This window comes from Sus scrofa, chromosome 4, assembly GCF_054392235.1.
Source record: "Sus scrofa isolate SSC_HxYL_T2T_F1_AM1 chromosome 4, Sscrofa_HxYL_maternal_Yorkshire_Landrace_v2.0, whole genome shotgun sequence".
NCBI lineage: Eukaryota > Metazoa > Chordata > Mammalia > Artiodactyla > Suidae > Sus > Sus scrofa.
In genome coordinates this window covers 37,290,379-37,317,742 of record NC_139386.1, presented here as the reverse complement: position 1 = coordinate 37,317,742, position 27,364 = coordinate 37,290,379, and the positions used below count along the sequence as shown (strand labels likewise).

Sequence of the window (27,364 nt, the reverse complement as noted above, 5' to 3'; positions counted from 1 at the left end):
TTAATCTTTTCCTCTTTCTCTTCCTGTGGGCTCCAGGCTTGGGATTTCAAGCCAGGAAATCTCCTCTTCCCCTTCCTGTACATCTTATGAGGTACACAGTACAGTATGGGAAAAAATGCTTATGGACTTAGTCAAATTCCTGGATATCAACAAGCATACTGCAGCACTTACCCTGCATCCACTGGTTACTTGGTTGATTTTGTTGTCATAACATTGAACTGTTACTATGTTTTATGGATCTAGGTCCCTTCATGATTTAATTTTCGGATATCACAGGGGCTTCATGTTCTACAATTGCTTCTTTGGCTACATTAAAAAAGGAAAAAATAATGAGATAGCCTTTCAACTAAGGATTATAAAATAAATGTAGAAAGATATATGAAACTCCAGTAAGCCTGTAGCTTTGCCTTTTACATGCCCAGTGGTCAGAAGATGAGTGTTCTGGTATTAACCACTCACTTCAGGGAGTTATACTTCCAACCATTTCTGAGTGGACCAAAACCAAGCACAACCATGGCTTCTGACAGAGGCCCTTGAAGCTATAACCATAGCACTCTCACGGATAGAGGCAAATTTATCTAGTCAAAAATGTATCCTCCTAAAATGCTTTCATTTAAAGATTATTCATTTTCTGTTAAGGAATACCTTTGTGTATTCTTGGCTGGGTATAAAAGGATTCAACTAAAGGACCCTCTAGGATCATCTTGTCAAGGAAGTCAAAAAGAGAAAAGCAGAATGGGGAATCTAAGCCCTCTTCTACCACTCTGGTTCCTTGTTAGATATCCTTTCCCTCTCTGCTCTGGCTGAATGTGACCTCTTCTTGATCTTCCTGAAAAAAGAAAGCTGTGTGAAATTGAAATCCTGATAGACTCACCATGGTTACTTATAAAGTATTTTAAAGTGTCATTTTAATTCCTTCTTTGTGTAAAGGTTAATATACCCAGACACCTTTGTAAAATGAGACTTTACCTTCTAGTTTAGAAAATGGAAAAGAGCTAACTCTGGGGGTTTTTTTTTGATGATTTTACTTTTTTCCATTATAGTTGGTTTCCAATGTTCTGTCAATTTTCTACTGTACAGCAAAGTGACCCAGTCTCACACACACACACACACACACACACACACACACACACACACATACACACACAGACACACACACACATTCTTTTTCTCACATTATTCTCCATCATGGTTCATCACAAGTGACTAGATAATAGTTCCCACTGCTATACAGCAGGATCTCATTGCTTATCCACTCCAAATGCAATAGCTTGCACCTATTAACCCCAGATTCCCAGTCCATCCCACTCCTTCCCCCTCCCCCTTGGCAACCACAAGAGTTCATTTTGGCTTGTAGATTTTTTATTTTTTATTTTTGGTTTGTTTGTTTTTGTTTGTTTGTTTGTTTGTTTTGTCTTTTGTCTTTTTAGAGCTTCACCCGTGGCATATGGAGGTTCCCAGGCTAGGGGTCTACTAAGAGCTGTTGCTGCCAGCCTACACCAGAGCTACAGCAATGCCAGATCCAAGCCGCATCTGCAACCTACACCACAGCTCACAGCAATGCCGGATCCCCAACCCACTGAGCAAGGCCAGGGATTGAACCCACAACCTCATCGTTCCTAATCGGATTCGTTTCCTCTGTGCCATGACAGGAACTCCACTTATAGATTTATAACATCTTGATTTATATGTAGGCGAAATATTTCTAAGGGGTAGAAAAGAAGGTGAGAATATAATTTTTTTTTTTTTTTTTTTTTTTTTTTTGTCTTTTGTCTTTTTGTCTGTTGTTGTTGTTGTTGCTGTTGTTGCTATTTCTTGGGCCGCTCCCGCGGCATATGGAGGTTCCCAGGCTAGGGGTTGAATCGGAGCTGTAGCCACCGGCCTACGCCAGAGCCACAGCAACGCGGGATCCGAGCCGCGTCTGCAACCTACACCACAGCTCACGGCAATGCCGGATCGTTAACCCACTGAGCAAGGGCAGGGACCGAACCCGCGACCTCATGGTTCCTAGTCGGATTCGTTAACCACTGCGCCACGACGGGAACTCCGAGAATATAATTTTGATAACTATCAGAAACAAAATGCCGGGGAGTTGTCAGGTCTGTAATTATTTAGCCAGAAGTATTTAATAGGAAAGTAAAATATGTTGAGCGGTATTTCAAACCTCAATAGTATTATTTAAAAGTTAAGTATAGAAGTTTCCTAGCTTCTAAATTCAAGATTAGGTATAATTTCCGCTAATAAGCAAAGCTTTTTTATTTTTTACCCTTTATATTATATTCTTTTTATTTTAGATCAGCAGTGAAGATTTTTCAATATCTAGAAAACAAAAACAAAATATGAAGAATAGACACTTGAAAGATATGTCATACACATACTCCTATTTTGTTTAGAATTTGTGTTTAAGAAACATGGTGACTTGTTTATTGAACTCCAACCATGATATGTCCCATACAAACCACGTTGCATATATTATCTCATATAATCTCAACATCCCCACAATTGAGTATATAATCCCATTCTGGAAACAAAGAAACTAGGACTCGGTGAAGTTAAAATTAAATTTACCAAGTTTAAAGAGTTGGAATTTATACTTGGATCTGTTTACCTTCAAAGTTCTTGTTCTTTCATTACACTACATTTTCTCCTGCGTTACAAACTGATATAAACTATTTTATAGAACAGAATGTTAGAAAACTCAATGAAAGAAGGGTTATGTTTAGGATGTCCTGGGTCAGTGATAAAATATAAACTCTTTTGTGTGACAGTATCTTATTACCTGCCAGTTGTCCCTCAAGAATTCATCCAAGGTCACTTAAATGCTCTTTCATAAACATGACAGCCATGGATACCTCAGGCCAAAGGAAACCAGTCTCCCTAAGCAGCGATAGTTGCCACTTTGGTTCTGGAGTAGGCTTGGGCTCATTAGCTATGGCAGACTTCAGTATGCTTGTAACTCATAATAACAGGTCATTGAAGACTTTGCAAAAGAGTGAATAAAATACATAGTCTGTTTTTCTTTTAAAAAGCCAAACAGCAGTCCTTCTGGACTTTCTGGAACTGGTAAAATGGAAACAGAAGTAAATCTTGAGGCTATTTCTGGTGCTATGTCATACAAGCATTTATTTGATACTTCTGAGGAATTTGTGATGTTTTTAGCATGTGCTACTATCAGAAAGAAAACTCAGTGCAATATGACATCAAAGCCAAAAGTCACTGAAATTTAAATCTACAGTAGTAGCTTAGGGACATGTTAATTTTAATGATATATCATCGGTATGCTAATACTAGCATCAGTAGGATTGGAAATAAAACCATGATGTAATTTCAAAGTTGTTGGTAATACTGAGCAAGATTTTATTACCCAAGATTAGATCAATACAGCAAGTTAACACCAGGAATAAAATAACACACTGCCTCCTTCTGAAGAAAATATGCTTAAAGTGAAGTACACTGAAACCCAATTAATCAAAAGTTTATTCTTCATTATTTATCCCACAAATTTTAATTAAAATATTTTCTGGTAACACACATTTACAAGGACTCTCCGCCATGGGGAAATTTCATTCCCTTGCCATTGGTCCATATTTCAGTTAGCACTCATTTTCCACAGAAATGTAAACAACAAGGGTATTGTGAGACTATTGAATCAAAGGGTCAAAAAAGCATGATTGTGACTGTGGTTACTGGCATTACTGAAAACTTGGCTGGACCTTTCAGGGAAAATAACTATTGGGCTAACTTTTCTTTGCATCCTTCTTTAAACAGTTCACTTGTTAGAGGTGTTCTTGAGCACAGAAGTTGTCCAGAGAAAGCAGAAACAGGCATGGGTTATCAACTCCATTTTAAACCTGTGGTTGATAAAAGTAACTGTAGAGAAGAGAGGGGACAATGAGGAAGAAAATGATGTTGGCAAAGTCTCACTCTAGTTCTCTTTATGATAGATATTTAGCTTTCAAACGAACAGATTCTTATGACACTAGGCTTTTCGAAATTCAGATTTCTTTATTCATATACACTAAAACAAAACCTTTTTTCTCTATGATGGGCGGCACTTAGAAGGATCTGATATAATGGTATAAAAGTGGCTGGGCTTCATTATGTATTCAGTGTTACATCAGTCTTAAAGTATGGAAATTTCACTGAAATCTGTGGGAACATGGTTAGTAAAAATTTGGGGACCTTAGTAAAAATTCAGCCTAGTTATGAAAAAGAAATATCCTGCCACATAGGAGAACATGAAGAAGAATAATAAAGCTTACAAGATCTGCAGCATTTGGCTATTCTGTATGAGCTTGGAAAATTAATTTTTTGTAAGTAGAAAATTACAAAGTAAACAAACAGTTCATTTTCAAAGTTTTATTTTGAGTTAACCAAAGTGAATCATGTTAAAAGTTATATAATTCAAAAATTAAGCAAAGACATACTTAACTCTGTGGATGTTTGCTCAGTGTTAAAAAATAGCAATAATGAGCAGTACTACAAAGATCATTTTATCAGAGTCAGAGGAACCACCTTCCAACAGTTAAGTGAAATGAAGGTTTTGTGAAAAAGAGCAGAGTAATCTACAGGCACAAAGAATATCATCTGAATCAAGTCTTTATGAAAACCTGTATTACCTTCATCCATCTGGGAATGCACTTGAGGCTGAATCTCTTCTGTGGGTGTTCTTTGGGGCATGACATGATGGAAATATTTTCTTTTTTGGAGGCCAGATCCATCCAGAAGAAAAACAAAATATGATAACTTTGTCAATACCAGTCTCTCACTGAATGGAATTCTAAGTGACTTTGAACAAGGTTTATGGCTATGAGCAGCTTGTCATTTGTTCTAACCCATCTCCCACACTCTTTAACTCCTAAGAAGATACGGCTTTCTCCTGTTTCTCGTGCTTCTTCGGGACAACAGTATAAATGTGAATGCGGTCATCAACATCGGCAGGAGCTTATTCTTTCTGAGAGCTTCCTGGACTTAAATAAACAGATGTTTGCTAAGTATGAAGAAGAAAACTGGCAATGTATAAAGGAGCTTCCAATATGAAACAGTCATCCCTATTTGTCACACCATTTATATTAATCTTTAATCTTTAATCTTGGTTTATCTGGTGCTTTCCCAGCTATATTGACTCTGAAGTTTGTGTACTATGAATCCTAGTTTCTAGACCTGTTGGTGGAATTAAGGAGAAGCTAAATGGAACACAGTACAGGAAGTCTAGAAGTCATGCCTCTCCTCATCTGGCCATTACAACATGAGAGACTAAATAGTAGTTTGCAAACCTAAGCTGTTCTCTGGGATTCTGACATACCTTTCTGCTAATACTGCTGCTTCACCTCACACAGTGACTACAGGCATATCCAAAGTAGAGATTTTAGCCAGAACTAAGAGAGTAGCCACCAGCCCTGTCATACATTCAATATTCATCAACTCTGAAACCCTTTTTTCCTGAATGTTCTTAATTTCAGTTATTCTATTCCTCTATCAGCCCTCTAAAATATAGCTGCACTTTTAAAACCAGGTGTGTGGTAATATTAAACCAGTAATAACATTAGACCAGTAATATTTTGTTGGGAAACAGTGATTGAAATTTTTAATTCCTTGGATACATTTCCTAGACTTTTACATTTTCTTTAATTCCTAATTCCTATTCTGCCTCTTACTGTTGCCAGATTGTTTATTTTATCTCTGTTAAGTCATATCCCTCTGTAATCGCCCCAGTGCAGACTCCTAGGCTCTGTGCCAGATAGCCAGGCCCTCTAACTTCTACCAGAAGAGAGGCAACCTGCATAAAACCCATCTCCCCTACTTGGAAAACCTTCATTCACATTATCAGAATTTGCTTTTCCTCTAGTCTGTATCTTTAAAGGTAGGACATCAAATTTCCTTTGAAGTGTTTTTTTCTCATTTTAATTTTTGTGAATGCTTGGTAGGTAGTCCTGTTTTTCATCAGGTCCATATATAAGTTTGTGCTTAGGATCCTCCTGAAGATGATCATCTGTGTGTGTGTGTGTGTGAGCACTTGTATGCAGATGAGCTTTTTACTTTTGAATTTACCAAAGCTAGTGGTCTGTTTCTTTGTTCTATTCACTTAAAAAGGCATTATATTTCATTTTATTGACTACAGCTTCCAGAAGTTCCTGGCACAGGGACTGAACTCAAGCCACAGCAGCGACCTGAGCCGCTGCAATTGGCAATGCCAGATCTTTCACCCACTGCACCATAAGGGAATACCACTTAACAAGACATTTTAAAGCTTTCCTATATCAGTACATCAGTCACTCCCTTCTTTTTATCAGCAGCATAGTATTCTATGTGGTATCCGCAGTGCAGTTATGATTTATTTTATCATTTGTCTGTAGATGGATATTTCATTTTATTTTTCCCAGATTTTAAATATTTCTCATGATACTGTGGTCAACTTCGTTGGACATTTATCTTTGTATTCTTAAGTATTACTTTTAGATTCCTACAGGGGCCATTTTGATTACCAGGCATGGATATTTAGAATTTGGGTAGACATTCATTTCCAATGCTCTCTCCCACCCATTCAAAAATACTATATTTATACTTTTATCCACCATACATTAGGGAATCATTTTTTTCTCCTTCCACACATAAGATATTACCAGTCTTTTAAATTTATGCTAATCTGATGAGTGAAAATTTTGTATTTCTTGTTTTAATTTGTGCATGCTTAATAAGTAGTGAGACTGAGCAAATTTTTCCTGTTTTTCATAGAACAATGCTCTCCAGAAGGATTAAATAGCTAAAGATAAAAATAAAATCTTGAAAATGCTTCAAGAAAATGTATAATAAACCTAGGGATAAATCCATTAGACATAATAATTTTTAACCACATCTATTTTGAAAAGTATATCTGCAAAAAGCATCAGAATATAGTTAAAAATCAACTAACATACCAAGAAAAAACATTTGTTACACATGACAAACAAATCAGTAACACTCATAACATAAGGAGCCTCCTACAAATCAGTAAAATAAACAAAAAAAGAACCCAATAAAAAATGAATAAATACATATCTTTAGAAGATGAATCCTACATGGCCATTATGTCAATGCATAGAAATCTTCTTGATTCTTTTAAACATTGTATGGATTATCATTGTTTATGTAAACATTAATTTGTTGATAGACATCTAGTTTGTTTTCTACATTTTGCTATGATAAACAATTCTCCGAATGTGTGTATTACATAGGCATTAGCAATTTTTTTTAGTCTTGGCTTGATAGGTAGAAAATTCTACTTATTTAAAAAACTTTTTTCCTTTGATGATTGCTAAGATTTGGTATCTCTTAATATTTATACTTTTAACTGTTTTATGGACTTTGTTTTCCTTTATTTATTCTTTATTTTCTTCATTAAATAATTGCTTATTCTGTCCTCTACCCATTTTTCTTAGTATCTATATTGATTGAACAAACTCTTTATGTAGTCATGATATCCCTTTTCTGTCATACAAATTTAAATATTTGATTTCTATACCTTGTTTTACTTATTACCCTAAGTTTAATTTGCCAGTTTTTTATACTTAATATTTCTACATCAATTTAATTCACCTCTGTTCATTATTTATTTAGCTACGTCACTTACTTTTGTTTTCTCCATTATATCATTGTTCTCTCTCTAGATTTTATCCTCTTCAAAATGAAGAATTATATCTCCTTGTATAGGTCTGGACAATATCACTTATTTGATAATAATGGCTTCTTAATGAGGGCTACACAGGTGAGACTTAGAAATAGACATTTGGGTCCTGGCAGGTTCCGTAGCTCCTACAAACTGATTATAGATCCTACTAACAACAGACTTTTGCCATCCTTTCACATTATATTTGAAAGAGAGAATAGTATAGTGTTACTGTGCAATGGATCTACTATGCATATTCTCACTGGTTTAAATTCACTGATCATATAAAAAGAGAAGAATGCACTAGTTTTGTGTTTGATCTTTACCACATAGATCGAACGTCACGATCAATTGCTTTCAATATTTCCTTTGAAATCACATAAAGGTTCATATGTGCCAAATTTCATAAAGATCACATGATAAGGTCAAGAAATACAAATTCCAAGGCAGAATTTATATGCCCAGTTCACATATGACAGTAATACTGTATAACCATATGTTGAATATAATACACAGTATGTAAATGCTATTCTTGAAAGCAGTTCAATCAATAAAACCTAAAATAAATAACACTTTAATAACACATTTCAAATCGACTGAAAATGGAATAGATGGACTCTATGGCAAGAACATCCCTATAAAATTGACATTCAGAGACCATTAAAACCCAGAGAGTAAAACAATCTTGAAACTAAAAAACTGAATATTTAGAAGTTTTTAGAAAGCCTACTACATTGTATGCCAGGATGCAGCAGTCGTTTTTATTCAAAGAGCTATTTCAATAAAAACGGTGGATTGCCAAACATTAAAAAGCAAATTCCATTTACCACCACCAATAGCTCAAAAATACTTTTAAAATATATACAGTGTTAACCTTTTAAAAAGTTTAAAATTTAATAGAAAAATTCAAAACTGAAAAAAGTAAACTTTTAGTCATAATTGTAACTATTAAAAGATTGGCCAATTTTATCATTAAAGAAAGTTATGGGAAAGCTACTGAAGTTAACTTCAAAAGCCCAGCAGTAAAAGTGATTGTAATGTCAGTAAAACTCTGAAACAGATCAAATAACCCCTAAGTAGTACTAATCCACTGTGTCTTTGAACATGTGTATGCTTCTTTCTAAGCTGAAAAGGTTACCCCTTTTTTAACTCATTTCCAACATCCCGTTTAAAAAAAAAAAAAAATCTAACTATTCAACTGTAAACAGTCAGCATCTCAGAGTACAGAAACTTTACCTTCACTCAAAGATGATTTGAGCTAAGATTTGAAACATCTTTTCCTCTTTTTTTTTTTTTTTTTTTTTTCCATCTTTTCCTCTTGACCTGGTTCTGGGAAACACGATTTCATCATTCCATCATATAGAGAGTACTTCTCTTTCTCCGCACAAGTATTCGTGTACTGTATGTATATACACATGAATTAACAAAAGTTACATTCAATATTTTAACCATTTTTTTCTTTATCAGCTCAAAACTCTTGCACCAAAATAGATGTTTGTGTGATAGTTGACATTTTTAATTTTAATTTTGTCACTTCAGATCCTGGGAAGACTCTGCCTGAAGCCCTTGATTACTGCACAGTTTGGCTGCAGACAGTGCCTGGAGAAATAGACAGCAAAAGTGGTATTCCACCTTCCCTTGTGACCCTGCAAATTAAAGACTTCCTTAATGGACCAGGTAAGAAATTCATAATTCAAATTTTTTTTTCATGTAAGCCTGTTAACATGTAGGTTACCTGTTGTTCGCTATCCTGACATTCCTTGCCAAAAGCAAGTAGTTCATTTGTTTTCCAAGTATGCACTCTTCTCAGGCTGCCCATTCTAAAGATCAAACAGCAAATATTAATATGCATGAAAAGTTACCTTTAGTCTGACCCAAGTAGTTATCAATTAAAAAATAATTAACTGAGAGTTCCCATTGTGGCTCAGTAGAAATGAACCCAGCTAGTATCTGTGAAGACACGAGTTTAATCCCTTTGCTTGCTCAGTGGTTTGGGGATCTGATCCTGCATTGCCGTGAGCTCTGGTGTAGGTCACAGAGGTGGCTTGGATCCCGCATGGCTGTGGCTGTGGCGTAGGCCAGCAGCTATAGCTATAGGCCCCTAGCTATAGCTATAGATCCCTAGCCTGGGAACCTCCACTTGCCATGGGTGCTGCCCCTAAAAAGATAATAATAATGATAGTAATAATAATAATAACAATAATAATAATAATAAAAACTGGAAGCCAGAGACTTAAGATTTTATTTCTATGTTTTCTGCTAATTAACTGTGGGACCTGAGGCAGTTATCTAATCTCCTGTGCCTGTTTCCTTACCTGTAAATGAAGAAAATAAAAGAGATAATGGGTGGATAGATGGGTGGATGCTTGGTTGGTTGGATGGATGGGCAGTGGATGAGTGGGTGGATAGGATATGTGACATACATACATACATAAGATAGTCTATGTAGGTAGATTCAATTAGATAAATACACTTATTTCAAATGCTTTGCAAAGTGCTTGACACATATAAAAGCTCAATTTTAAATAGATACATCTAGATATCAAGAAGTGTTGATTGAGTGCTTATGTTCCAGGAACTAATTGCTTTACATACTCATATAAACCCAAGAAGTAGGCATTACAATTATCCCTATTTTATGAATAAGGAAGCTAAGTCTTGAAAAATGAAGTGAATTGCCCAAGATTATAGTAGCAGAGGATACATTCAAACTCAAATCTGTGTGACTCCAAAGACCTAGATCACTTCTGTACTGCACTAATTTTAGCATAATTAATGATTTTTCCTATCGTCTTCATATTCTTCTCCTTCTCCTTCTCTCTCTTTTGGCTACTCTGTTTCTTCTTCCTTCATCTCAGTTCCCCTCTTCTTCATCACTCTTCCCTCAACTCTGAATTACCAGAGATCTTAGCTATTTAACAAAAATTAGTACATTTCAGTTTTCCTTTTATCTTCTACTTACAATGCTGCAGAACCTGTTAGTCATCAGAAGAATACTAGTTTCTTCATTACAAATTTAAAACAATGATTGTTACACTCTCTTAAGATCTCTAGCAATACTCTGCAAGGCATAAATTTTGACGATGGGAAAACATCCCAAGGTGGACCTGATTCAGGTCGTGTGCTGTGTGTAGCATGCTAGTGCCCTTAAGCCCATGGCTGTGAGCAGAGGGGGTGGTCCATCATCGTGTCTGGGGTAGAAAGAGCCTAAAAACAACCTCAGCCAGCCCTTTCCCAGGGACCCAGGTCTTCTTAAGCATGTTTCTCCAGTGCTGGGATTTAAAAGGTATAGAAGCACGAAGAACTTTTTCTGATCATTATAAGCATCTAGACATGGTTTCAGACATTCATACGAACGCAAGAAGCTGATGATGGAGGCTAAGGGGGTCATTAAAGTTGGAAGAATCCTTTGGGGTGAGTGGGATGGTTGGGAGGAGTGGAGTCCTTGTACTTGGTTAGTGAGTGTGAAGGACCATATTTCCTTGAATTCAAATAACCGTCAACTGAGAGAAAAACATTTTATGTACCACTAAGAATAAAGAAAAAAAAATATCTATTTAAACTATGATACAGTGCTTTCTTACTGCATCAATTGAAGGACAAAAGACAGCACGCTAGCAGGAATGAAATAGGGTAAGAACATAAAGTTAGCTCTTGGAGAAGTGACAGGGAAACTAGCATTTACTTCTTTTTGCTCTCTTTTACTTTCAGATTTCTTTTGTCTTTAGCCAGTAGTCTTTCACCATTTTGGCTAGAAAATTCTCTTCTAATTAACATTTGATCGATTTGTTTATAAAGGGGATGAGGTCTGTAAGTTAATGATAAATTGTGTGCCATGTGTTCATGGCAACCAAATACACTGAATTTTAAGAGAAATATCAGTGTACAATTGAAAAATTATATGTTTATAATTCTGTCATTCAAGGTATGTAGTAGAAGTCTGATTTTTACAATAGTTGTGCTTTTGTGTTTCTTATACTTTTTAAAATTGGAAACTACATACATGCCATTTCTAATTTTAGACCCATTCAATAGATTATCTAGAGAGTGAAACCTTTAAATAAATGAATTGAAATAATTATGTAACAGCAGCATTTCTCAAACTTCAGTGTGCATTTGAATGTCTTTGGGGAGCTGGTTAAAATGCAAATGTAATTTAATAGAGATGAAATCCTGCATTTCTAACAAGCTCCTAGGTGAAGTGGATACTATTGGTCAGGGGACTACACCTTTTGTACCAAGATTTTATATTACTCATATTAATAAAACCTATACATATATGATTTTCTTAATACCATCGATAACAATTATTGGTCTCAAACTGAAGGTGAGGGGAGTGAAAAATGATGAGTAGTTATTTATTTATTTATTTATTTTTGTCTTTTTTTTTTTTTTTTTTTTTTTGCCATTTTCTAGGGCCACTCCCACAGCATATGGAGGTTCCCAGGCCAGGGGTCTAATCAGAGCTGTAACTGCTGGCCTACGCCACAGCCACAGCAACACCAAAACCAAGCCATGTCTGTGACCTGCACTGCAGCTCACAGCAACACCGGATCCTTAACCCATTGAGCAAGGCCAGGGATCTAACCGGCAACCTCATGGTTCCTAGTCAGATTTGTTAACCACTGAGCCATGACATGAACTCCAAAAAATGATGAGTAGTTTTTTAAATGGTACTTTTATTATGAAAAATCAAATACAGTGTCCAATAGATAGTTTAAGTTCTTCAAAGACTAAAACATTTTAACTAAAAGTATTTTTCTTTCATAAATTATTTGAGGGAAGATTAGTTTGAATGATGTCAGTTCTGTAGGATTCCACTAGAACATAAACCTAACAGCCTTGAACTGCTCCGGAATTTACTCTAAGACAAAAGTTTTCTTACTGTAAACAATTTGTCATATAAAATATATATGTAGATGGTATTATATAAATAATTATATTATCTCACTATATAGCTACTGTGTATTAATTTAGAGATCAGTAGGAATAACAGGACATATTAAAGCATTTCTTGCTTATAGGAATGTCTTATAGCTTTTTGGCAACTCAATAAAATTTTTTTTTCCAGATTTTAGTAATAGTATGTTAAGTGCAATATTATTTATGCTAAGACTGGGTAAACAAACTTCAGCTTTATAATATTCCCCAATACCATTCTTTTCCTTTGAAAAAGAAAAAGACCTTTTTTTTTTTTAGTATTGCAAATAATGCTTCTAAGTTTTATGCAGTATTATCATTGAGTCCTTTGCTACCATTAGTTTAATCCATGTGCATGTATTATTCCCAAAGAATGTTTCGTGCTACATCTCTAAAATAGTATCTTTTCATTTATTCTTTACTTGTTCTTGAATTAAGATTGTAGTAGCAATATAAGTTATGACCCTGAAGAGTAGGGGAAATACTGATTATAATTATTAACCTTAAATTTTCTACATAAAGGTGCAAACTTAACAGCTTTTCAATTCAGAATTTTAGATTTTTTGGAGGGGTAAAATTTAAAATTTCTAAACAAGGTGTTAGGAATGCTGCTCTTTAGCATTTGTTTTTGGAAAAATAATTCGGTGTTCTTAAGTATTCCTTTTTTTTCCTCTGTTCACTTAATAGTACCTTAGAGCAAATGGTAGGTCCCAACTTCCACATCAAAAAACCCCTTCAAAGCTCTCTCAGCCCCCACCCCCTTCCTTCAGAGGCAACAATTGTACCCATTAGCAAGGTCAGTGGCTTGGAGAAACCAGGAAAACAGCAGCTACCAGAAACCCACTAGAATAATATCTCCAGCAGGTGATAGATTAGTTGGAACAAATTGGAACCATTGCAGTTCAGCAATTCTGGTTTCTTTCAAGCTGTTTTTAAAATGTCGTCATTTTAATACACAATCTAAGCCCCGCGGAACAGTCCACAGCAGGTTAATTTGAATCATATGATGTGTCACTGCCCTCAGCTGACATGAGCTCTATTCCATGTGTGAAGCCATAATAAATCCATTCCCAACCGAGGAAAATTCCCCGTGAGAAGGTGAACTAATCCAGGCCTCACACTGGCATGCTCGCCCTCCGTAATTGAAAGCAGGGCCACCTGTTCCCAGCACAGTTAGCTGATAGAGGAAAAATTAGCATTAGATCAGATACTTCTTATATTGAAAACTCATTCATAACTCTTGCAAATTCAAATTCAGCTGTGTATGACATCATACCGAAACGTAAGAATGTGCCCATTTGATCCCAGTTTAAAAAGTTTTGTTAACTGTAGGATTTCTTAACTTTGAAATGAAATTTTTTTTTTTAATTTAATGAGAGCTGACACGTGAGAAGAAGACCTGGGTAGGGTGCAGATTTTTCTAATTAACTCAGGGTCATTTACAAAACACTCGAGCTCCCTGATATTTTTTTCATTGTTCCTTTGCAGACATGTTTTTGAACATAATCACCATAGCCATGAAATGACATTTAAAGGACAACAAAGAAAAAAATATGCCAAATTGAGAGAACATTCCCCCATCATTTATGTTTCATTATAAATTCATTAGCACACCACAATAAGTTATGACTGCAATTTCCTATTTCTTTTATTTTAGCATACCTGCTATCTCCTGTTGAAACTCATAGCCCCTGATATTTTTTCTCTTAATAAAATCATTTATGTAGTCTCTTCTTGTTTAATATGTTCATTAATTGACCTGTGTAGTTTTCAGTTTTTCTGATTTTATTCTCGCTTTGGATTGGTTTTATCAGGGTTTTTTTGTTTGTTTGTTTGTTTGTTTTTAGGGCCATACCTGTGGAATATGGAGGCTACCAGGCTGGGGTCGAATCAGAGCTGTAGCCACTGGCCTACACCACAGCCACAGCAATGCGGACTCTGAGCCACGCTTTCCACCTATACCACAGCTCACGGCAATACCAGATCCTTAACCCACTGAGCAAGGCCAGGAATAGAACCCATGTCCCCTAGCTGGGTTCGTTAATTGCTGAGCCACGAGGGGAACTCCCCTGGATTGGTTTTATTTAATTTTTGTTTTTATGGTTTAACCTACTGTTTTATAGGTTGCAATGACTTTAATTTTTACCTTAAAAAAATTCCTAAACATCCTAGAATGTCCAATTTCTACACCCCTCTTTAATATGAATGAAAATATATATTTGAGTAATGTAAAGTATTACTTTAAAAACTTCTCAGATACAGTAACGTACCATTCAAACAGGTTTATTTATGAATATAAAGTAGAAGTTTTAAATTGTTTACCTCCAATTTTGTGTATTTTTGAAATGCTCTTTTCTTGGTGAAATCTTTTTTGTTCTGTTGTTACTGAACTTATTTCTCATTGGGAATTAATTCAGACATGTTGAAGATGACTGATTCAAGGGAATTAAGTTACCTGAAAAAGATAGCACAAATAGGGAGTTCCCACCGTGGCTCAGTGGGTTACGAATCCAGCTAGTATCCATGAGGGTCGGGGTTCGATCCCTGGCCTCACTCAGTGGGTTAAAGGATCCAGCATCACCATGAGCTGTGGTGTAGGTAGAAGACACGGCTCCTGCATTGCTGTAGCTGTGGTGTAGGCCAAAGGCTGCAGCTCTGATTCAACCCTTAGTCTGGGAACTTTCATATGCTGCAAGTGTGGCCCTAAAAAAAAAAAAATAAATAATTAACACAAATAGCCTCCTGACATTTTTAAGGTACAAAATGAGGAATAAGTAATGTGACTTTTAAATGCAAGAAGATTCAAAATGAAAGTAAGCATCTTAAAAAGCTAATTTTAATTAATTTATTCCTCTCTATGTAACACTGATAGTTAACCCTTTGCTTCTTTTCTCTTTCTAGAAATAGGGCCAAGGCCCATACTCTAATTACTAGAGTCCTATCTGTTTCTTAATTCAATTTTACAGCCATACTAGCAAGCTATCTTCTACATTTAAAGAAATGTAAACTAGTTAATAAAACTCTAAGAACCTTGACTTTTACATTTCCTGAGTTTTATGAGTTCCAATTTGCAGTGTCAGAATTACATCATCATAGTTTATTTTCCCCGTGATTTATCATAATGAAACAGTAAACTTGATGTCAGGTATCAAATAGGGATTGGACCATGAATTTTATTTTTACATTTTTTTTAACCAAAGTAGAGTTGATTTATAATATTGTGTTAGTTTCAGGTATACAGCATAGTGATTTCATTTCTTTGGAGATTGTATTCCATTATAAGTTATTATAAGATACTCATAATAATTCCTAGGGCTATAAGTAAATCTTTGTTGCTCATCTGTTTTATGTTTTATTTGTTTGTATCTGTTAATCCCATACTCCTAATTTGACCCTCTCCCTCTCCCCTTTGGTAACCATCAGTTTGTTTTCTATGTGTTTGAGTCTGTTTTGCATATATATTCTTTGTATTATTTTTGAAATTCCGCATGTAAGTGATACCATACAGGAATTGTTTTACTCTGATTTATTTCACTAAGCATAATATTCTCTAGGTGTATCCATGTTGCTGTAAATGGCATTGTTTGTTCTTTTTTATAGCTGAGTAATATTTGTGTGTGTGTGTGTGCCTACCTCATCTTCTTTATCCATTCGTCTGTCAGTGGACATTTAGGATGCTTCCACATCTTGGCCGTTGTGAATAGTGCTGCTGTGAACATTGGGGTGCATGTATGTTTTTGAATTAGAGTTTTCGTCGTTTTTGGATACATGCCCAGAAACAGAATTGCTGGGTCATATGGTAGTTCTATTTTTAGTTTTTTAAGGAACTTCCATGTTGTTCTCTAATGGCTGCACTAATTTATATTCCCACCAACAGTGTAGGAGGAACCCTTCTCCGCACCCTCTCCAGCATTTATTTGTAGATTTTTTGATGATGGCCATTCTGACCAATGTGAAGTGGTACTTCATTATAATTTTGATTTGCATTTCTCTTAATAATTAGCAATGTTGTCTGTCTTTTCATGTGCCTACTGGCCATCTGTATATCTTCTTCAGAGAAATATCTATTTAGGTCTTCTGCTCATTTTTTGATTGGGTTGTTTTTTTGATATTAAACTCTGTGAACTCTTTGGGTATTTTGGAAATTAATCCCTTGTTGGTCACATCATTTACAAATATTTTCTCCCATCCCATAGGTTTCCTTTGCTCTGTAAAAACTCATTAAGTTTAATTAGGTCCCATTTGTTCATTTTTGCTTTTGTTTCCATTACTTTAGGAGACAGACCCAAAAAAATATCGCTGCAATTTATGTCAAAGTGTGTTCTGCCTGTGTTTTCCTCTAGGAGTTTTACATTTAGGTCTTTAATCCACTTTGAGTTTATTTATGCATTTATTTATTTATCTTTTTTCTTTTCTTTTCTTTTTTAGGGCTGCATCTACCACATATGGAAGTTCACAGGCTAGGGGTCCACTTGGAGCTGCAGCTGCCAGACTACACCACAGCCACATTAACACTGTATACAAACCATGTCGGCAACCTATGCCACAGCTCACAGCAATGCCAAATCCTTATTCCACTGAGCAGACCCAGGGATCAATCAAACCTGTGTCTTCATGGATCCTAGTCTCTCCTAGTTGGGTTCATTACTGCTGAGCCAAATGGGAACTCCAAGTTTATTTTTATGTATGGTGTTAAAGAATGTTCTAATTTCATTCTTTTACATGTAGTTGTCCAATTTCTCCACACCACTTACAGAAGAGACTATCTTTTCTGCATTGTTTATTCTTGCCTCCTTTGCTACAGATTAATTGACTGTAAATGTGTGTTGATTTTTGGGCTTTCTATCCTGTTCCATTGATCTATATGTATATTTTTGTGCCAGTGCCATCTTTTTTGATTACTGTAGCTTTGTAGTATAGTCTAAAGTCTGGAAGCATGAGTCATATATGTTGAAGAAACCAAATCATTTATCCTATAGAGCTTGCCACAGTTTAGATTTTGTCTGCCCCTGTTTTCTCTGTTTCCTATGTATAAACTGGTAGTTGACTTAATCTGATTCAGGTTTGCTTGCTTGCTTATTTATTTATTTATTTATTTGCAAGACAGTTTTGTAAAAGTTTTTGTATTATTCCATCAGGAGGCGTATAATGTCTGAAGGTCTCTTTTTTTGATGTTAAAAGTCACTGATTCTCAATGCCTAAGTTCATTGGAGGTCACAAACAATAATATTTGGTTTCTAGCATTCCTTTTTCACATATTAGATGGACTATTTCTATAAAGAGAAACATCTCCTCATGTATTATTTCATTACCTAGTAGTATTGTTCACCTAAGAAAGGTAGGATAAATTCTTAATTATTTCCCTATTTTAAAAAATAAGCTGGTTTTCTAGATGGGAAGAATTTTTTCAGAATGTCCTTTGCACTTTTTTTTTTTTTTTTCCTGCCATGCCTGTGGCATATAGAGGTCCTCAGGCCTGGAATCAAACCTGAGTCATAGCAGTAACCTGAGCCACAGCAATGACAATACTGAGTCCTTAACCGCTAGGCCACCAGGGAGTTCATTCAGAATATATCTGTATATTGAGTCATCATAATATACACTTTAAATAATCTTAGAATTCTGTCAGTCAATCCTCAATGAAATTGGGGCAGGGGGAGGGAGGAATGAGATGGTGTTCTGAGTGTTCCAGTGGTGGCCGTTTGCTATTATACTGAATTCATTATTTTTAATGATGCTCAAATTGTCTCATCATTGGCAGTGATACTCTAAAAATGGGCTTCTCTGTTTTTAATCTTCCTTCATTCTGAAATCCTTGCTCCCGTATCTCAGAATATTTGGCTGTTCCTAAAAATCAGATCTGCCGTCTCCAAGGATAAGTGTATGCCATCATTGAGAAAAGGAAGAAAAATAGCAGGAGATGGGCACCAGAAAAGCTGCCACAATTATTGGAGCAATGGAATGTACTTAGTCTTCTATGGTAACTACTTAGAAGCTTAGAGTTCACTGCAAAGCATTCATTATATAGAAAACCAATACAATAACCCTATAATCAGAACTTTTATGTTGTGATGTTTTTGGATGGGACAGTGTACTTAAAAAAAGTCAATGCTGTATCATGAGAATATGTGCATGAGTAATAATGCTATTAATGATGATTCCCACATCCCAGTAATAATCACCATGAACTGCTACTGGCTGACCCAGTCAAAGGCATGTGTCTGTCCGTGTCTCTGAGCCTCCTCACTAGTGCATCAGACAGCGTATACCCAGTTCCATTTGGTATACCATGTTAATTGACTCAGTTATGTCTTCCACCACTGAGGTGTTTACACTTCACACCGTCAATGAAAACACATTGATCTCATTGTCAAGGGCAGCTTTCCAAGTTTTCTAGCTCTCACACCTGCAACGACTCAGTCTCCACTGTCCATTATAATCATGAATACCTTTACTTGGACGCTGTAACAAAAATCTGAATTGCTAAATAAGAGAAAAAAAATGTACTGTGACCTAATAATAAAAAAATATTTTTAGTAGAGTTACTATAATGTATAAAGTCAAATTTGGTTATAAATTTGTTCTTTATTTTGCATTTACCCCCCTGCCAAGGAGCGGGGGGGAACCATCATTATGCCTGTGTCTGTGCATAATCACCATGGCCACTGACTGTTTTCCTAGCAAGCCCTGCTTGTCTGAAAAAAAAAAAAAATTGTCTTTTACAAATAAAATTCCAAAGGAAGAAGCACTTAACAAAGAAGTTTTCTTTCATAAATGTTATGATTTGGGTATAACAAGACATATTGAATCCATTGGGTTTTTGGTAATAGATTTCAAAATACATCATAAATGTAAGTAATATGATGACTAATGGGTCAAGTAAAGTTGGAACAATTTAAATAAGAAAATAGCTGGAACAGTTTTCAGGAAACTCTTCCAGTTTATGTTTGGTCCCCCACAAGGTGTGCATTAACATAAACTTAGGGGAATCACCTCTGGGGCTTGAATTCCCTCTCTGATTTCATTATTACAATATGATTCTTTTCCTTTCACTATTAAGTCATCTCCTAGGGTGATGGGAGCATAAAATAAGTGTAATTTATTTGTATTTTTCTAATCTCCTTTTAACTCAATAATCATTCCATCATTCTATTTTCTGGTAGCTGTTCAGAAAATTTTGAAGGGTAATTAGAATCTAATAATTGACAGGCATGGATTTACTTGGTAACTTAAAGATACAGAATGTGTTCTGGGGATGGTGAGAAATTAGATTTGGCAGAGAAATAGATGACTCAGCTGGGAGATTCTCTATTACTACACATTCTTAAACTCTAAACTTTGAAAATAATCCATTTATTTAAGTTCATTGAGGATTATGAAAAATTCTAAACCCTTTAAAACAAGAATCTGATAATAATTGGAATAAAACCCATGTTAACAATCTATGCCTGGTTCTTTATTCAGTTATATTTTCAGTTCTTATAAAATATCATTCTGTATAGCTCCCACTGTTTCTGTTGAATAAAACTTTTATAGTCCATTTCTTTAATATTTTCTTCTTAATAAGGAGGTTTATATTTCTCCTCAATGTTGAAAAAACAGAAAAGAAAACCAGAAAATATATTGCCCAATTTTTATTTATTTTCAAAACTGCCAAACCTTTTTGCATAATTTTTCCCATTTATAAAAATAATTGTCCTATCGTTATGACACTGCAGGTATTTACAATAAAGGCACTAATTTTCCAACCCAAATTGTACGTGACTAGTTCTAGGATGTAGAAGTCTAGAGACACTGGGTAATGAAAGTAACCATACAAATTTGTTGAGTTGTGAGATGTGACAGTGACTTCATGATTTTAGTTGAAGGATTCACACATGCTGATGGACTTTAACCAGCAATAAAGGATGCTGGGTTCTATGGCATTTGTGGTGCTTCTCATCCTGGTGCATGCTGCCTATCTCTTGGTGAACATGGTGCTTTGAAAGGAATACCTAGTATTGCAGCATACCCCCATTTCAGCACTGCTTCTTGGGCCCAAGTAATGTCTAACTTGCCCAAATGGGACTGCCCCAACTCCTCTGTTTATACATATGACAGGCTGTATTTTGCCAGGAATGTGGCTCAGCAGTCTGGATGTAGAGGGGTGGGAGTGAGGGACTTTGCTGTCTAGTGAAGGGTACTGTGCACAGAGGTTGCACTGTATGCAAACAAACATACAGAAACCATTTAAAAGGTAAATTAATGTTTTACTATCAACTTGTTTCTTATAAAAAGTTAACATAACACCTGTCTAGTAGATTTTTGAACTTTCAAAAAACTTTTATCAGCTATTCTGTGACTGAGAGACTGCATTTGTACTCCTAGGTTTAAGATCACTCAAAGAATTAAGTTTTGATCTGACCTCACAGGACCAAAGTGTCCATATAAGTAAGCCCTCCTTACCAATCTTCTGTTCTAAAGAAAGAATCCCTCAGAAACCAGCCCACAAAAAGTTCACATTAAAAAGTCTTGAAGCAAAAGAAACGTATAAGAAATTTAAATAATTAAACTTTAAAAATGGTTTTTTGAATTATTCTGTAACATTTATTTTTAAGTTATTAAAGTTTAAAATCACACTGACATTTTGGAGACAAGTATATGAGAGGGGAAGATCCATTAATTGTTTCAAATTTTCTTAATCCTAAATTTTTTGAGTCCCTGCTAATTGTTATATATAATATATATATGGCTAGTGGCCTAATAGAGATTCATGACTTAAAGATAGAATGACAGGCAACTGTAAGTAATTATATACTTGCTATTTCCATTTTGTTTTTTTTCTGTTTTGCTTTTTTTGTTTTTGTTTGTTTGTTTTTGTCTTTTTAGGGCCAAATCCGAGGCATATGGAGGTTCCCAGGCTAGGGGTTGAATCAAAGCTGTAGCCACTGGCCTGCGCCACAGCCACAGCAACACCAGATCAAAGCCACGTCTGTGACCTATGCCGCTGCTCATGGCAACACTGGATCCTTAACCCAGGGATTTAACCTCTATCCTCATGGATACTGGTCAGATTCCTTTCCCCTGAGCCACGACAGGAACTCCCATCATCTCCATTTTGAGCTACTAGACCTGCACTGAATAAAGACTGCTTTTGATGTTGTTTTGGTAAATAGATCTTTCTGATTTGAGACTGTTCAAAGAAGTTATATTTGGTAGAATGAGGTGGATAATGTAACCCAAACAGATTCATAGTTGAAATTCATCAATATGATCAGGTTTTTAGTACACCTTTCTTTTTTCCGAATTAGCAGCACTTCTGCTTATAAAAAAGAGACTTCTTTTAAAATTTTTTAGATCAAGAATTGTCCTGTAGGAGTTCCTGTCGTGGCTCAGTGGTTAATGAATCCAACTAGGAACCACGAGGTTGCAGGTTCAATTCCTGGTCTTGCTCAGTGGGTTAAGGATCCGGCGCTGCCGTGAGCTGTGGTGTAGGTTGCAGACACGGGTCAGATCCTGCGTTGCTGTGGCTCTGGCGTAGGCCGGTGGCTACAGCTCCAATTCGACCCCTAACCTGGGAACCTCCATATGCCATGGGAGTGGCTGAGAAATGGCAAAAAAAAAAAAAAAAAAAAGAATTGTCCTGTAGCTTCTCTAACTTTTAGGAGTAGCATTCCATCATCTTCACCTTCTACAGAAAGGCCACCCTGATCTCACCATTCAAGATATTAGATAAATATTCTACTACCTTTGTGGAGAGGCCATGGAGAGAGGAAAGTAAACCTGAAGAACTGACCCAGTATAGAGTTGGTTAGCACTTAGGCCTAAAGTGGGCTTCCCCTACACATAAGAGCACATTCCAGCCCTTCAGTTTTTTGAGAAACACATAGGAGGGTAAAAAATAAATGGGGTGGGAAAAACTGTCCTGTCATGCATATGATAAAGTCATTGAAATTATTTTTTTTAATTAATCTGCAATAAAATTGTCCCTCTTTGGTGTACAATTCTATGAATTTTAACATGTTATGGATTCCTATAACCACCACTACAGTCAGTTACAGAACAGTTCTGCCATCTTAAAAAACTCTCATGGTATTCCTGACCCTAAACTTAGCTAATCTCTGATAGCTACTGCTCTCTGTCACTTTAGAGTTTTTGTTTATTTGTTTTGCCTTTTTGAAAATGTCACACTAATGAGATCATAAAACATGTAACATTTTCAGATGTTCATAAAACATGTAACATTTTCTTTTATTCACATACTGCCCTTGAGATTCAGTCAAGTGGTTGCATGTAGTCCATTCCTTTTTATTGCCGAATAGTGTTCCATTATGTAGATATACCACAGTCTAAAAATTCACCCATTGAAGGACACATAAGTTGTTTCCAGTTTTGGTGATTATCAATAGTGCTACTTTAAACATTTGTGCATAATTTGTTGAGTGATCACAAGTTTCATTCCTCTATGATAAATATGTAGGTGTGGGCTTGGTGGGAAACTAAAATGTTTTCAGATTGCCTGTATTGTTTGACATTTCCAACAGCAAGGTTTTATTTGCACTCTTTTTTAAATCATTTTTTTAATTGTAATCAACTGTTACTTCCCCAATACATTTTTTTTCTACTGTACAGCATGGTGACCCAGTTACACATACATGTATGCATTCTTTTTTCTCACAGTATCAAGCTCCATCATAAATGACTAACTAGACATAGTTCCCAGTGTTATACAGCAGGATCTCATTGCTAATCCATTTCAAAGGTTTGCATCTCTTAACCCCAAATTCCCAATCCATCCCACTCCCTCCCCCTCCCCCTTGGCAACCACAAGTCTATTCTCCAAATCCATGGTTTTCTTTTCTGTGGAAAGGTTCATTTGTGCCTTATGTTAGATTCCAGATATAAGTGATATCATATGGTATTTGTCTTTCTCATTCTGACTTACTTCACTCAGTATGAGAGTCTCTAGTTCCATCCATCCATGTTGTTGCAAATGGCATTATTTTGTTCTTTTTTATGGCTGAGTAGTATTCCATTGTGTATATATACCACATCTTCCTAATCCAGTCATCTGTTGATGGGTTGTTTCCATGTCTTGGCTGTTGTGAAGAGTGCTGCAGTGAACACGCGGGTGCATGTGTCTTTTTCAAGGAAAGTTTTGCCCGGATCATATATCCCAAGAGTGGGATTGCTGGGTCATATATAGTAGTTCTATGTATAGTTTTCTAAGGTACCTCCATACTGTTCTCCATAGTGGTTGTACCAGCTTACATTCCCACCAACAGTGCAGGAGAGATCCCTTTTCTCCACACCCCCTCCAGCATTTGTTAATTGTGGACTTATTAATGATGGCCATTCTGACTGGTGCGAGGTGGTGTCTCATGGCAGTTTTGATTTGCATTTCTCTAATAATCAGGGATGTTGAGCATATTTTCATGTGCTTGTTGGCCATCTGTATATCTTCCTTGGAGAAATGTCTTTTCAGGTCTCTAAAATAGACAAACAACTTATACAACTCAACAGCAAAAAAGCCAACAACACAATTGAAAAATGCACTCTTCTAATGACTAATGTCATTTGTCTTTATGTGTGCTTATCTACTATTCATATATCCTTTTGGTGAAGTATCTAGTCAAGTCTTCTGCCCATTTTAAAGTTAGCCTTTTTGTTTCTTCTTGTGGAATTTTGAATTTTTTTTTTTTTTTTTGTATATTCTGGATACTAGTCTTTTGGCAGATACGTGATTTGCAAAATTGCATGTATTTTCTCTCAGTGCATAGCTTGCCTTTTCATTCTTTTAATCGTACTTTTTACAGAGCAAAGCATTTTAGTTATGAAGTCCAATTAGTAAATTTTTTTAATGAATCATGCTTTTTTGATACTGTGTATAATAAGAACTCTGCCTAACTTCTGAACTCATAGATTTTCTCCTCTGTAAAAATCTAATTAAAACTGTTCTATAATTTTATATTTAGATCCATGATTCATTTTGAGTTAATTTTGGATAAGATATAAAGTTGAATTCAAAAGGACTTTTCTTTTTTTGGCATGAGGATGTCTAACTATTTGTTGATAAGACTATACTTTCTTCATTGAACTGCCCTTAACTTTTTAAGAAAATCATTTCACAGTATTTGGTTGTACTCTCTAATCTGGATTCTCTGTTCTCTTTCACTGATATACATGTATATCACCTCTCCAAAATTATACTTTCCTAATCACAGTAGCTTCATAGTAAGTCATAAAATTAGCTAGTGTACGTCCTCCAATATTATTCTTCTATTTCAAAAAAAAAAAAACCATTAAATAAAAAAAAAGGAGGGAATCTCAAAAAAAAGTGGTTTGGCTATCTATTCTAATTCCATTGCTTTCCTGTATGCATTTTAGAATCAGCTTTTCTATATATACAATAAATACCACTGGAATTTTGATTGGAATTGTCTTAAACCTAGATGGGAGAAAATTTACATTTTTACTATTTTGAGTCTTTCAGTAATTCATGAAATTAGATATTTAATAATTTTTTAACATTCAGATTCTGTATGAGTTTTATTAATTTATACTTAAGTATCTTATTTGGAGCTATGTGTAAATATTTTTTTGTTTAAATTTGTTTATTCCTACTGCACATTGCTAGTTTATAGAAACTCAGCTTATTTTTGTGGGGTGGTCTTGTACTCTAAAATCTTGCCAAATCCACTTAGTTATTCTAGGGGCTTTTCTGTAGATTTTATGGAGTGCTCTACATGGACAATCATGTCATCTGTGAGTAGACATCATTTTATTTCTTCCTTTCCAATCCTCATGCCTTTTATTTCTTGCCTTATTGCACTGGTGGGATCTCTAGTATTATATTGGGTATGAAAATCAATATTGTTGACTTGTTTCTGACCTTAGGGGTAAACATTCAATCCTTCCTTATCGAGTTAAGGAAGTTCATATCTATTGACAGTTTGCTAAGAGTTCTTACCGTAAATGGATATGGAGTTTTTCAAAAGCTTTTTCATCATCAGTTGATATTGTCATGTTTTTTTGTTTTAGAAACTGGTAATATCATTACTTTGACTGATTTTTCTTTTCTTTTTTTAATTTTATGAATTTTTATTTTTTTCCATTATAGTCTATTTACAGTATTCTGTCAATTTCTACTGTAGAGAAAGGTGACTCAGTCGTATATATATGAACAGATATATATATATTCTTTTTCTCACTTTATCCTCCATCATGTTCCATCACAAATGACTGGATATAGTTCCTTGTGCTATACAGCAGGATCTCATTGCTTATCCACTTTAAATGCAATAGTTTGCATCTGTTAACCCCAGACTCCATCCCACTCCCTCTGGCTCCCCACTTGGCAACCACAAGTCTGTTCTCCAAGTCCACGAGTTCTAATATTGAACCAACCTGGTAGTCACTCTTTTTTGTGGTATATTATGTTTCATACATTGCTGGTTTGTTTTTAATTTTTTTGAGGATTTTCATATTTCTGTTTTTAAGAGATACTGGTCTATAGCTTTCTTTCACTGTTTTTATCTGGTCTTGATGTCAGTAATTATGGCTTCATAAAATGAATTTAGGAGTGTTGTCTCCTATTTTCTATGGTACAAGAATATGAAGGAAAAAATGAGGAATTTTCTTAGTCCCTGTGAGCATCAGGAATTCCCTTTCTGTTCCTGAAGCCAGAAATAAAGGGTTTCTCCTACCACTCCCTCTACTCCCATTTGATGCCCACCTCCAGGTTTTGGGCTGTCCCAGGCTTTGGGGTACAGCAAGAAAAGGGAGAAACTCACTACCATTTTGGTGGTATTTTGAAGTCTAGTCATCTTCCCCAGTCTACCAGTTGCCATTTGCTTTTCACAGTCCTCAAATGACTGCTCTGTGTAGGTTTTATAGCTATAATCTCTCTAGATAATATGGCTGCATAAAGTGGGAAAAACAGGTTCCATTTTTCCTGGAACCTTGAAATAATATTTTTTAAAGAGAGGGAATTGGCAACTAACACAGTGAAGAGCAAGGTATTTTAGATGTTTTTACTTTGGGGGGAAAGGTAAAACAAGCTGAGGCAAACCTTCCTAGGCCTTGAAGCTTCAATTATGATCACATTAGAAACTGGAAGTATCATGTAGGTAAATATATATATGTGGAATTTGTGTTAGCTTTCTATTAATGCATAACAAATTACCACAAATGTAGTGGTTTATAGCAATACAAATTTATTATCTCACAAGGCTCTAGATAGATCAGAAGTCCAGGTGGGTTTTCTCTGCTCAGAATCTCACAAGGCCATTATCAAGCTGCCGGTTGGACTGGGCTCTAATTAAGAGGCTCCAGAGAAGAATCCACTTCCAAACTCATTCCATTTGTTTGCATAATTCAGTTCCTGTGGTTGTAGGACCGTAATTCCTTATTACGGTTGGCCAGTGCTTCCTTTCCTCAGCTCTAGGGAACCTCTTTCTTTTCACATGACCCCTATCATCCTCAAAGCAGCAATGACATATCATAGAGTTCCTCTCACATTTCAAATCTCTCTTACTTCCCCTTCTGCCTCCTTCATGTACTTTTTAAAATGTTCGTCAGACCTACCACATAATCTCTGTATCTTAAATTCAATTTACCTGGAATTTTTATCACAACTATAAAAATTCCTTCACAGCGCAGCAGTACCTAGATTAGTGTTTGATTGAATAGTCAGGGGAGAGAAATCTTGGGGGAAGGGGGTCGTCTTTAGAATTATGACCACAGCAGAACAGATTAGAATGTTTGGGGGTGCTCCAGTATGAAGTAACCAAACATGTGCTTCATGCTGAGTCTGAGGCA

The 27,364-nt window shown here is 35.6% G+C and overlaps 1 protein-coding gene across 33 annotated transcripts in view; it reads left to right on the top strand.

Moving 5' to 3' along the window:
* The window catches only part of VPS13B (vacuolar protein sorting 13 homolog B), a 729,842-nt gene that overhangs the window by 525,107 nt on the left and 177,371 nt on the right, over positions 1-27,364 (top strand). For all 33 annotated transcript variants that reach the window (XM_085021978.1, XM_085021986.1, XM_085021974.1 and 30 more), the window contains one exon: positions 9,185-9,322. In XM_085021978.1, coding sequence (XP_084878104.1) covers positions 9,185-9,322 — 138 coding nt within the window. The remainder of the gene's footprint in view (positions 1-9,184; positions 9,323-27,364) is intronic.